The 13,167-nt window shown below is 48.7% G+C and overlaps 1 protein-coding gene across 3 annotated transcripts in view; it reads left to right on the top strand.

Moving 5' to 3' along the window:
- The window catches only part of ABTB3 (ankyrin repeat and BTB domain containing 3), a gene marked incomplete at its 5' end in the record, with an annotated part of 237,531 nt that overhangs the window by 133,510 nt on the left and 90,854 nt on the right, over positions 1-13,167 (top strand). For all 3 annotated transcript variants that reach the window (XM_084876948.1, XM_084876949.1, XM_084876950.1), the window contains 2 exons: positions 5,228-5,377; positions 12,446-12,650. In XM_084876948.1, the coding sequence (XP_084733074.1) occupies positions 5,228-5,377; positions 12,446-12,650 (355 nt within the window). The remainder of the gene's footprint in view (positions 1-5,227; positions 5,378-12,445; positions 12,651-13,167) is intronic.

The raw sequence follows: 13,167 nt of genomic DNA on the forward strand, positions 1-13,167 counted from the left end.
AAGGAGAAAGGGGGGCTCAGGGAAGCCCAGGCACAAGGCCCTGCCCACAGCTGGGAGGCGGCAGGGCGGGAACCGGAACCTGCCAGGTCTGCCTGGTGCCTGTTCCACGGCTGGCCTGCTGCCCCCCAGCTGCTTCCCTCCCATTGCTTAAAGCTGGGACAGCTGCCAGGACCCCCCGCTTGAATTCTGGGGCTAACGTAGCAGAAACCAAGGGGTAGCTTGGCAGGCAGGAAGTAGGCAGACTGCTCTTGCAGACAAAGACAGACCAGGCTCAGCCCAAGCCTGTGCCCCAGGCGCCAAGACCTATGCAGTCTCCTCCTCCTCCTCCATCATCATCATAAATGAGAGGAGAATGGGTGAGTGCTGACGGCTGCCTTGTTTGGCTTTCTCTTGGTGGGTAGATAGCATCCAGGCCTAGTCATAGATGGAGATGCAGAGAAAGGATGAGAAAGGATGGCAGGGCGGTGTATTTGCTAAGGGGTCATCCTATGCAGATAGGAAGGTAGGCATCTAGCAAGGCAGCAGTGCCCCTGATCCTCCATCAGATGCCCGACGTGGTTGGCCCAGGGGCCCACCCAGAGAAGTAGCTCTCTTGTGTGAGGAGTAGCTCTCTTGTGTTATGTTCCGAGTGACCTAACCAAAGTGCAGTCAATCTCCGTTTGCATAAGATTTTGGAAAGATGGCCCTCCAGGCTGTTAGAATCCAGGCATTAAATAAAAGAAACTGCTCATCTTGCGAACACAGGGTGTGTATAGAGCGGAGGCTTTGATATATTATCTTGTGTAATCACCACAAGAAAGCGATGAAGGAGATATTTGAACCTGTCTTTGCAGACATGGAAGCTGACTGGGGATCTGGGGAGGTCTTTGTTCGGGCTGCACAGGGGCTGCGGCAGGATGGGAGCTCAGCTCCATCAAGGCCATGGCCATGCCCAGCCCACTCTGTCCCCACTACGGCCTGTCGGTCCCAGAGCAGAGGGTCTGGTGGCGGCTGGGAATGTGGACCTCAGAAGCATCGGTTCGTCAGCTGTTAGGACCCCTAGACCCCCTTAGGATGTGAATGAACTTCTCCCTTAGAAGATACACAACCGACTCCAGAGTAATAGCATTTCAGGGAGGCCATGACCTCTTCAGTCTCCTCTGGACCATAGCTGATGACCACCTTCTCTCTAGAGAAATTATTCTCTTTCGGTCCAATCAGAGTCATATCTGAACCTTCATTCTCCATGTCTTTGAACTTGAGTTTTAATCCCCAGGCTGCAGCTGTCCTTGGTTCCCATGATGGAAATTGATGAGCAGTCCACAACTGAGGCCTGCATCTGACACTGAAATATGATGCTGGGACCTTTTTATTGACCTGGTTGATTTTTAGGCCAAAAAAATAATAATAATAATAATAAAAAAATAGAACAACAACAACAACAAAACCCCTCTAGTTTATGTGCTACCCCATCTAGAGTCTTCAAGAAGAAAATAAATTCTATATATCTATTTTTTTAATTTTATTTTTTTTTTACTTTGGAGAGAGAGAGAAACATAGATTTGTTGTTCCACTTATTTATGCCTTCATTGGTTGCTTCTTGTATGTGCCCTGACCGGAATCGAACCTGCAACCCGTGGCGTATGAAGATGACACTCTAACCAACTGAGCTATCCAGGTGGGGCCCTCATTTATAATCTTTGCATAATCGTTCTATTTAGATTCTTCACATCTCAGTAATCTAGCTTTCACAGCTTCTTGGAGTAATTATGTTTTCACATTTAAATGTCAGAACCCTCTAAAAGAAGGAGGAATAATCCCAAGGGAAATTGTTTATTCGTGTGACAAAAAGCAGAAAGCAGTCTAAAGCTGGGTTTGTACACATTAACTGATTTCATCTCAGTTACCATATGCTGAGCACCTACCTCAGCACATGCAAAATACTCTGGTATACGTTATCTCATTTTATCCCAGCAAACCCCGTAAGGGAGACAAGGACGGAACTGTCACCTTTCACAGAAGAGGAAATGAGGTCCAGAGTGGCCCTGTGACCTGCCCGAGGTTAAGCACAGGGGGACTGACAGCCACGTCTGAAAGTCAGGTCCCAGACTCCACATCCTGTTTGCTTAGGCCTCAATCAACATGTGAAGCAACGTTTCAGATGCAGGTCAGGGATGGGGACTTGCTGAACATCATGCAAATACCAAGAAAGCAATCCCGCGAGCACACACGGCTTATTTCTCCTCTGGATTAGGTAACTTCCTCCTCCCAGCATTCGGGGCTCTCTCTCGGGCCTCCTTTGCTGTGAAGCCCCATGACTACCACCAGGAGCCTGGGGTCCCTTGTCACACTGGGTCCTGGTCATCCGGTGCCCGCTGCAGGGAGCTCTTCAAGGGTAGGACATCTCTGACTAAGAGTCAGGACATCAAGGGCACCAGATGAGGAATTGGCCCAACACTGTTGCCATGGCAACGCCTACTTGACTTGGCCTCTGACCAAACGTCTAGGCTGGTGAACAAACAGGGGGGAGCAAGGATGACTCAGGGCATCCCCGGTCATCAGGAGGATGACTCGGCTGTTCAGCACGAGGGGACAGGCGGGAGGCCGGTTTTGGGTGACGGGAATTTCTGCGAAGGGCTTGCCTCCCCTGAAAAGCCGAGGTTTGCTGAAGGGCAGGGATCACCTCTCGGTCATCTCCACATCCCCTGCGAGCCTGCTGGCTCTAGGCAATGTCCAGTAAGGGGTGATTCTGTGTTGTCCAGCGAATGGCAATTTGTGTGCCAGTACGCAGTGTTGTTCAAAGCAAAAATCCCTTCTGATACTGCAGATAGCATTTTTCAATTAATAAAATAGAAGAGAAGTAAAAAGGAAAAAAAAAAAAAATTGAGCCCTGGCTTGTTTGGCTCCGTGGAAAGAGCATTGGCCTGCGGACTGAGGGGGTCTCGGGTTTTATTCCAGTCAGAGGCGCGTGCCCAGGTTGCGGGCTGGGTCCCCAGTGAGGGGCATGCAGGAGGCGGCTGATCAATGGTTCTCTCTCATCACTGATGCTTCTGTCTCTCTCTTCCTCTCCCTTTCTCTCAATAAAAAATGTATTTTAAAAAATTGAGAGTGCTTCGTGTAATAATAGTAAGGGTCAGTATTATCCTCCATGAAGTTGTTTTTGTTTTTGTTTTTCCTGGAGAACAGGAAGAGTGTATGTGTGGGTGGTGGTGGTGGTGGTGGCGGGTGTACTGGGTCCTGATATAAAATGTATTCTTATTCCGGGACATGGTCAAAAAGGTTTGAAAAACAGTAGTTTAAAGAATAATCTTAGGTAGACACGTACTTGACCAGTTTCCTGATGATAAAAACATTGAAACTGAATCATCATTTACATCATTCGTCTGCTCATTCATTATTCATCCCAAACAGGTCTTCTAGAGTTACCTTCCCCGTTGGGTCCGCCTTGAGGTGTGAAGGTGAAACCTTCGGGGACCATAGACTGGCTCGGTATGGCTGGAGCCACTAATGAGGCAGAAGGGGCCAGGAGAGGCGTGTGACCGGTGCCACCACACGTCCGCCCATCCTCAGAGGAGGAACTTTGTTTGCTGAGTTTTTGTGGTTCGAACAGAATGAGGAGTGACCTTTGAACTACAGACATTCTGTCTGTTTCCCCTCATCCTGCCAGTTGACTTAAATAATTCAGCACCTATGTATTGAAACTGTCCTATTGTCCCTCAATTATGCCATTGCTGGTGTTGTCTCTCTAGTTGATTCATAAACAGCTTAAATGCACCTTCTGCTTCTTTTGCATCTTCAAAATGCCTAGCATGGTTGGGAATATAGCAGGTATCAATAAGAGCTTCCTACTTATTGACAACCACTCATTATTCAGGTCCCATGCCTTCATTCCTCGTTTCCTCCTACCATAGAGAATTTATCCTATGGCTTTGTGTGTCTCAGCTGCCTCCTTTGCTTAAATTGTGAGCCCACTGAGAATAGGAGTGTATGTATTCTGTCCATCACGGTGTCCTCTGCCCCTAATACAGCACAGTGCCTTCCTTGTTTATCATATCTTCCTATCCTCAGCGATTGGCACTTTGTAGGTGTATCTGTTAGTTATCACCATCATAATGCTGAGTAACAAACAACCCCCACTATGTCAAAGACATACCAAGTTGGCATTTGTGTTTGTGGGGCAGCTCTGAGCTTCAGGTGGGCACTCGATTGGCTCCGTGTCTCTCTCTCCCCCTCCTTAGACCAGCAGGTTAGACAGGGCATGTTTCTCTCATGATGATGGCAGAGGCACAAGAGAGCAAGTTCAACTGCACAGGTGCTCTGCAGGCCTTGAGTTCCATCGTGTTCATGAACATACCTTTGACCAGAGTGAGTCGTCAAGCCCAAAGGCAAGGAGAGAGAAAGCACACTCTGCCTTTGGAGGCTGGGACCGGGTCATACTTCTGACTAAAGTCTCAGAGTACGTGCTGAGGTTCTCGCTAAGTGAGCGTGGAATGGGAAGGAAGGGAAGAGAATACTTAGATTCCAGAGATTTCCACAGGTCTCTTTCCCTCCTTACATTGGGCTCTCCAGAGAAAGCGAGAGCCTTGTCTGACAGATAACCACCAGCCAGGGGAGTTCCATTTGTTGGGCAAGTCCTCGGAAGTGACTGCAGCAGAGTAACCAACAGCTCTTTCTTCCCCCCTCCCCCCCCCCCCCCCCCCGCCACACACACACACACACACACACAGGGATAGCAGCTGCCTCACAGGAGGAGAATGAGGCATCTCTGAGCAGACAGAATGCTGCTCTGCTTTGTGTCCTGTGGAAATTTGCATACAGACCAATGCCCACATGTTTGTTTAAATTACTATTAACTCTTTGCACTCCGCTGTCCCCTCTCAGGGGACATTGGAATTCTAGCATATCACTCGGATGTCCCCTCTCAGGGGACATTGCAGTTTATTAGTGATTGTGGGGAATTGAGTTATTTCAACGCACGTTTCCGCTGCAAAGTAGCGTCAAGTAGCTGGTAGCCAATGTCCAGAATGGTTGGGAGTGCAAAGGGTTAAATTAGTAGGTCGGGGCCTTGAGGCAAGCTTTTCCTGGTAAAATAGCTAGATATCATTTCTGCAGGGAGTCTTGGCTGTCACGTTGGGTTTGTGGTCCCGGCTCCGGTGCAGTTCAAGGCTGCGCAGTTTGACGCCCCTCCTTTGGTTAGCCGAAAAGTAACAATCTGCTCTCCTCTCATCCCCTCTTCCCCGGCCCACAGGAGTGCTGTGCCTGCCGGACAGCCTGAATCTGCACCGGGACCCGCAGCGCTCAAACAAACCGGGGGACGTGCCCATGTTCAGCCAGTCGGAGCTGAGGACCATCGAGCAGTCCCTGCTGGCCACCCGCGTGGGCAGCATCGCGGAGCTGAGTAAGTGGATGCACGTTCTCTCGCCCTCTTCCTTCCTGAGGTGCCCCCACCCCAGGGCAGTGCGTGATAGCCAGCCAGATGGCACCTTCCAGTGAATACCTGCCGTGTGCACAACACAGTGCCACAATGGCCGTGGGACAGGCGGGGCCTCTATAGTCGGGCAGGCCTGGTCAGTGCCCTAGCCCTGCCGCTGATGCGAGTCAGCTGCCTAACCTCTTCTGAGCCTCAGTTTCCCACAACAGAGAGAGTAATAGTTCCTCCCTTAGAGGGTAGCTGGGGTGATTAGAGGAGCTATGCCCATAAAGGAGTTTGCCCCGTGCCTGGCACCCAGTGAGGGTGTATGAATAGTGTCTGTTCACTTGGTTGTCACTACGGGATTTCTTTAACGCATATGTCAGATCTCTCTCTCTCTCCTCTAGTCTGAATCCTCCTCTGGTTCCCATCTGATCCAGGGGAAACCCCAAGTTCTCAGAATGCTTCCAGGCCCCCCACCCAGGTCACTCAGACATCTTCCACTCTCCCCTCTGGCCCACTGAAAGGCAGCCACCTGGCCCCACGATGTTCCTTAAACACAGCAGGCAACCGCAGGACCTTTGCACTTCCTGGCCTCTCTTCCCGGACCACTCTTCCTCCAGATACCCACAGGGCTTACTCATGACCTCCAAGCCTCACCCCAGGATGACCTTCTCAAGGAAGCTTTACCTGACCATCTCCCCCCGCCACACACACACACACACACACACACACACACACACACACACCAAACTGGCCTGCTGGCTCATATGTTGGAGCATCATCCCATACACCATGGGTCAGTGAGTCCAATTCCCCGGTCAGAGCACATACCTGGGTTGCGAGTTCAGTCCCCGGTAGGGCCAAGTACATGAGGCAGCTGATCGATGTTTCCCTCTCTCTTCCCTCTCCCTTCCCCCCAATCTCTCTCTCTCTCCCCCTCTCCCCCCTCTCTCTCTCTCTCAAATCAATAATTATGATCCCAGGAGGATCTTTATCCCCCTTCACTGCCTCACCCTTCTCTCCAGCAGTTACTCTAGTTTTTGTCTTTTTTTTTTTAACAGCTTCACTGAGATATAATTGAAATACAAATCGCCTATTCAGAGTACGCAATTCAATGATTTCTAGTAGTATGTTTCCTGAGCTCTGCAACCATAACCACACTCGGTTTTAGAACATTTTTATTACCCCCAAAACCTGAAGCCATTAGCAGTCACTTCCCTTCCCTTAGTCACACCCTATATTACTCATCTATGTTTTTAATTGTCTATCTCTCCCTACTACTGTCTATTATCATAGAGAGTAAAGATTTTGTTTTGTTCGTTGATGTAACCCCCGCACCAAGAATACTGCCTGGCACATAGTAGGTCCTCAGGAAATACTAAGAGCAGGGAAGAGGAAGAAAGAGAGAGAGACAGAGAGAGGTGGTGAGAAGGGAGGGATTGTCAAGTAGGTTGGGATGCCACAGTTTGAGCGATGGCATGTCACGCTCGCACCCCCTCATTTAGGGCTGTGCTCTCTGAGCCCGCCAGCCAGAGTACAGTGAAACCGTACTTACTTGGGATCCCGTTGGTTGTCATTGACTTAGCTGTGTGTTAGTTCCTGGTGGGACTAGAGCTTTGAGCTCAAAAACACGTGGCTTGCTTATGCTGAAGGATGAATGGATGTGAGAGTCTGGAAAATCCGGAGCTGTTCAAAGCTTCGGGACCCAGAAAGCAACGGGCACCTCCTCCCGTGGGAATTCCCTGCACAGGACAGGCGTGTGGAGCCTCTGGGAAGGGAAGCAGCCTCCGTAGAGGGTCCTAGCGATCACTACATCTGCTCCCCCGGCACCTGAACCTGGAAACTGCATTTCCATTCTCACCAAACCCCCAACGTCACGGGATGCCCGCCGTTACAGGGGCTCCCCGTTACCCATCATTCACTTAATTTTTCTTAAACGTTTGGGCGCCTCGCCCCCTTCAGCCATCTGGTGGGTCCTGCCTCAGGATATTTTTAAATGCATAAAATGAAGTGCCTACATTTACAAAAAAAGAACCAATTACACTAACGTTTTCATCTAAATTGTGGCGTAGGAATTCTGTGCTTCTTCAGGAGCACATTTGCAAGTTTTTGCAGCGGCTCTGATGACCCCATTAGTTGGAGGCGGCGATGTGTGCGGAGATATTCTGAGATATCTGCAGCCATTGGAACGGGGTGAGGGAACATCTGCTTTCAACAGCTCCCCGGGGGTTCAGAGAGAGAGGGTCCGAGCAGCATCACTCTCAGAAGCGATGCTAAGATGCACCCAGCGCAGGACCCTGGAAATGCAGAACCCGGCCACAGTGCGGTCATGTCTGCATGGACGTACGTAGGCACCACGCCTCTGGCCCACACACTGTGATCTCTGTGGTCTCAAAGGTTTGTCCTGGGGTATCGTTAGGACCCCTCAGGAGGCAGCCAACCAGTGATTCTCTCTCATCGTTCATGTTTCTATCTCTCTCTCCCTCTCCCTTCTTCTCTGACATTAATAAAAATAATTGTTTTAAAAAGAAGCAGAAGAAGAAGAAAGGATTTGCTAAAATAGCCTCACGTCACCTAAGCAGGCAGCCTGCAGGAGCAGCTTGCGGCATAAATGGTTTTTAAGGACGATTTGCTCTGCAAATTAAACGCTGTCATTGCGGTGGGATGTTGACTTTCGAATATGAATTGTTGGCACACAAATGGGTGCCGCTAATTGCCAGTGGGTTTTGTACCTTCATTAAGTGGGCCCGAAGAACATATTCGAGGAAGCGCCTCGGTAAGCCACGTGGGCGACGGGAGATAATGAAATTGCCTTCTCTTCCGACCTGCCTACAGTTTAGACGGGCTCACACTGTGGTCTGAATCAGTACCGCCTGGCTCTCTGTGTACAAAGACCTGTTCTTCACATGCAGAGGTTACTCTGCCAGAGGGGGGTCTAGAAACCACTGCTTTTCCAGAAAAGACGAGGTGGGGCGAATTTTTTCCCAGCCTTCCCGGCTCTTCTTGAATCCGGCTGTCATCCCTCACCCTGACCTTCTTAATAGCCAATAGTCATATCAGCAGCAGCTGATGTTGTTGAACTAGGAAACTATGAAAAACATATATGAATTATCTCCAATCTAGCTGTTACTGTCCACACTGACATTGGGGTGGAGGTGAGAAGAGGATAAACAACTTGTCTTGATCAACCTCACCTGTGAGCGGAAGGGCTGGAGGTTGGACCCTCTTACGGCTTGGGGTGAAAACACACCCACTATTTCTGGAGCCCCTACTGTGTTCCAAGTGCTTTAAATACATTAAAGGTATTATTGTTCCCATTTCACAGATAAGAAAACTGAGACCTGGAAGGATAGATGCTTGCCCCAAGGCAGAGTCATAATTCAAACCCAGGTTGTTGTTTTTTTCTTTTTCTTTTTCTACTCTGCCGTGCTGTGTCCAATTCAGTGTTGCCTTCTGAGCACCTGACTCATTGCCCCTACCTTGGGGACTATCAGTTGGATGTCAAAGGAATAAATGAGTGACTCACAGTGAAGTAGTCTGTGAAAAGTAAATAACTGAAGCTGAAGAAAATGTCACAGGTGAGGGGAACTCTTCATGAAACTCCAATAAATTGGTAAATACTCCATTGAACTGAATTTTGAACTCGGAGAATTTTGAACCTCTGTATGTCTAAAATATTTGAATGAGAAGCTAAATCAAGATACCACAAAGGTCCCCAAGCATTCACAGGCCGGTGATTCTTCAACCAGAAGCCCTAGGAAATTTGCTGGGTGATGTACTGAACATCACAGGTGACGTAGAGTCTGGCAGGCGATCCAGGTCTCTTTCCCTGAACCAGCGAGGAGGTCTGGGGGTATTGGGTTCGCCCAGTCTCCCCACTGAAGCCAGAGGGAAAGCAGAGGCCCTGGGTTTTCTCACTCTTGAACCAACTCGACTCTGCATTTGGTCCTGCCCCATTCCATATCCGTGTCCTCTGAGATCTTGCCTCGCCTCTGCTGGGAGACATCCCAGTTTTGCCCCCAAGCTCCCAATTAACCGCCCATTGGACAGTCATTAATTAGAGTGACTGCTTCCTGTTGTGTAAAGGGAAAAACCAAGGACTTCATTAAAAATGCCTCCTCCTATAATCTTTTCACACTTCACCATGAACTTGTTGCTCCCACTCAATGAGGCAATCACAACTGGGGCCATTAATTTACACCTGTGTGCAAAAGGGTTTCTGAGTTGTCTATCCAATGGGCCACCAGGAAAAAAAGGGGGATGGAGGGAGAACAAAACAAAACAGCCCTGATTGCTTGGACAGGGCGTCTCTCTCCTTTGAAATGCAGAGGGGCTCTTCCTAGAGAGTCTAGCGGCCTCCAGCCCCAGGCTTGTGGGAGGTTTGAAAGCGTGCTGTAATGAGTGGTAGCTGACTGCTGAGACAGAGGTGCCAACTGCTGGCATGTGAGGCCCTTTGTTCCAGGGCAGTGGTCGACAAACTCACTAGTCAACAGAGCCAAATATCAACAGGACGATTGAAATTTCTTTTGAGAACCACATTTTTTAAACTTAAACTTCTTCTAATGCCACTTCTTCCAAATACACTCGCCCAGACCATGGTAGTTTGTGGAAGAGCCGCACTCAAGAGGCCAAAGAGCCGCATGTGGCTCTTGAGCCGAGGTTTGCCGACCACTGTCCCAGGGCACTTACCTCAGGAGGATGGCTTCGTCGCAGATGCGCTGATAGCCTGAGTCTGGCAGGTTAGAGCAGCGTTTCCCACACAGCAGCACGGGAGACCGTTGTAGGTGATACAGAAAACACTTTAAATTTTTAACTTGCATGAATTTTTTATGAGTACTATAAAAATAGTGGTTTTTCATTGATGGCACTGATAGGAGTTTTCCTTTTCAAATGAATCTATTTGTGGGGAAAGAATGAGCCAACTTAAAGAAAATATTAAGTAAATAAATTGAACCCGCGGCACACGGAGTACGAGGGGAGTCATGATGGTGATTCCCACGTGGTTATACATGGATGCTCAAGTCGGTTCCTAAAGCCAAACTCCCACTGCCCACACTCAGGGCAGCTTGTTCCAAGTGATTTATGGTTTGGGGGTCATGAAGCTGGCAGGTGAGGCAGCAGAGAGCACAGACATAAACCAGGGTTTACAGTGGACGAGTGATTGCAGAATCCCTGTGCCAATTTCATCTCCCACGGCCAGCCCAGTTCAGAGACATCCTTGGGGCCTCTGATCCAAGGACCAGGCTGGTAGCGATGGTGATGGTGATGATGATGGTGATGATGATGATGATGATGGTGATAATGTTGATGGAAATGATGATGGTGGTGGTGGTGGTGATGATGGGATGGAAATGATGAAATGATGATGGTGGTGATGATGATGAAATGATGATGATGATGATGATAGAAATGATGATGAAATGATGATGATGATGATGATGATGATGGAAATTTTGATGAAATAGTGGTGGTGATGATGAAAGTGTTGATGGAAATGATGATGTTGGTGATGATGATGATGGGATGAAAATGATGAAATGATGATGATGATGGAAATTTTGATGAAATGGTGGTGGTGATGATGAAAATGTTGATGGAAATGATGATGAAACGATGATGATGTTGACAGAAATTTTGATGAAATGATGGTGGTAATGCTGATGTGATGGAAATGATGATGGTGGTGATGATGATGATGGGATGAAAATGATGAAATGATGATGATGATGGAAATTTTGATGAAATGATGGTGGAGGTGATAATGAAAATGTTGATGGGAAAGATGATGAAATGATGGTGGTGGTTATGATGATGATGATGATGTGATGGAAATGATGTTTTAGCTGTATTAGCAGGTATTGCAGGTACACAGGGGAAGGGGAGGTTGATTCTGACTGGGGGCATTCTGGAGGGCTCCATGTAAGAAGAGGCATTTGATCACAGCCTTGAAGGTCTTCTGTAGTTGGGAGAATGAAAGGATGGGCACTCTAAGGTGTGAAACAATAAGAACAAAAGCAAAGAACCTAGAAGTGCAGGGCGAGCTGAAAGATGCTCAGAGGAGATGGTTAGCCCACCCAAAGCAACAGCTGCCCAGTGTCTTGGAGGATAGAGGGGCGGTGCCAGGGCCCTAAACACGGACTCTTTCCTTTTCTCCGCTCCCTTTTGATTTTTTTGTTTTGAGCTTTTTCTATGGGAGCTCTCAAGAAAAACAGATGGAAAGGTGAGTGTACTCCAAGTTGCGCTGAGATGGAAGGTACAAGAAAAAGAGAGAACTACTTCAGGAAGCTTGCTGTTCTGATAATACCAAGTAGCCCACTCCATAATTCAAAACTCAGAAACCACAGAAAGGTTGGATATAAAGGAATATTACCCACAATCCCACTAGGCAGACAAATCCGTGGTCAATGTTTCGATTTTTTTTTTTTAATATTTACTCAGTACATACTTTTTAATCACATAAGCCTAATCACACTGTATGCAGTTTTGACTTTCACTCTTTTCCCACTCGTCATTTTCACATAAGGATTTTTTTGTGTGTGTGACATTGCAACTCTATGTAAACATTTTTAATGACTGCCTAAGCTTATGATTGTATCATGTGGATGCACCAAAGTTTATTTAACCACACTCTTATTTTTAAACATTTGTTTCTTTGTCAACTTTTGGACCCTGTCACTAAGGTTTGGGTTGAAAATCCTCTTGCATGAAAGATTTTGCTGCATTTTGGATTCCCGCATTGGGACAGAGTCCCAGAAACGGAATTACTGGATATCAAGGGTAAATGGCATCTGTTAACACCTTGGCTACAAAATGCCAGGTATCCTGAGGGCGGGCATGGCACTGGAGCAGGGGGCATCGGGGTGTCTCAGAAAAGGAGGGTGAAGACCGCAGGCCTGAGAGTCGCACGTATCCAGGTTGAGATCTGTCTCCGCTTCTAACTAGCCTTGACACCTCGAGTCTCCGTTTCCTTTGTCAATGAAACAGGATTTCTCAGGGGTCCGCAGGCACGTCTTTGCTGCCTGAGGGATCTGAACTCTTAACTTCTGTCCACAGGCGACCTGGTGTCCCGAGCAATGCATCATCTGCAGCCGCTCCACGCCAAGCACCACGGCAACGGCACCCCCCTGCACCACAAGCAGGGGGCGCTCTACTGGGAGCCGGAGGCCCTGTACACCCTTTGCTACTTCATGCACTGCCCGCAAATGGAGTGGGAAAACCCCAACGTGGAGCCTTCCAAAGTCAACCTGCAGGTGGAAAGGTAAGACTTGCCTTCGCTTCGCCAAAGAGAGGAGGAGCTCCCCTCCGGCCATCACCGCCCAGTGGGGGGGATGGGCACTGCCTCCTTCCATGGAGGCGCAGAGGTGGGGGAGGGGAGGGGTGCTGGGGTCAGGATTGCCCAGCTCCCAGAAATTCACTGGAGAGGTCCAGGTGGGAACCATGTGCCTGAGGAGGTACCTGAGACCCAGGTGGATGGAGTCTTGGAAATGGGATTTCATAGAGCAGGTCCAGTTCCAGGTTAAAAAATAAATAAATAAAAAATGACCCAGGTCAGAAGAGCAGTTTTGCCAATTCCGGAAAGGGGGGCAAGGGGGAGGGGGAGGGGAGTGGAGGTCTGAGTAGTGCAGGTTGGCTTCCTTGTGAAGGCAGCTTTGGGGGCTGCCAGCTTCTTGAATCTCATTTGCAGTTCATTCTTGCTGCCTGAGACCCTCCGAGGGGTAGGGGGTTAGACCATAAATACCTGCTCATCCAGAATGGGCCACGCAGGTGGCTGGGAG

This window comes from Pipistrellus hanaki (genome assembly GCF_964339955.1).
Source record: "Pipistrellus hanaki genome assembly, chromosome: 3".
In the NCBI taxonomy this organism is placed as follows: Eukaryota; Metazoa; Chordata; class Mammalia; order Chiroptera; family Vespertilionidae; genus Pipistrellus; species Pipistrellus hanaki.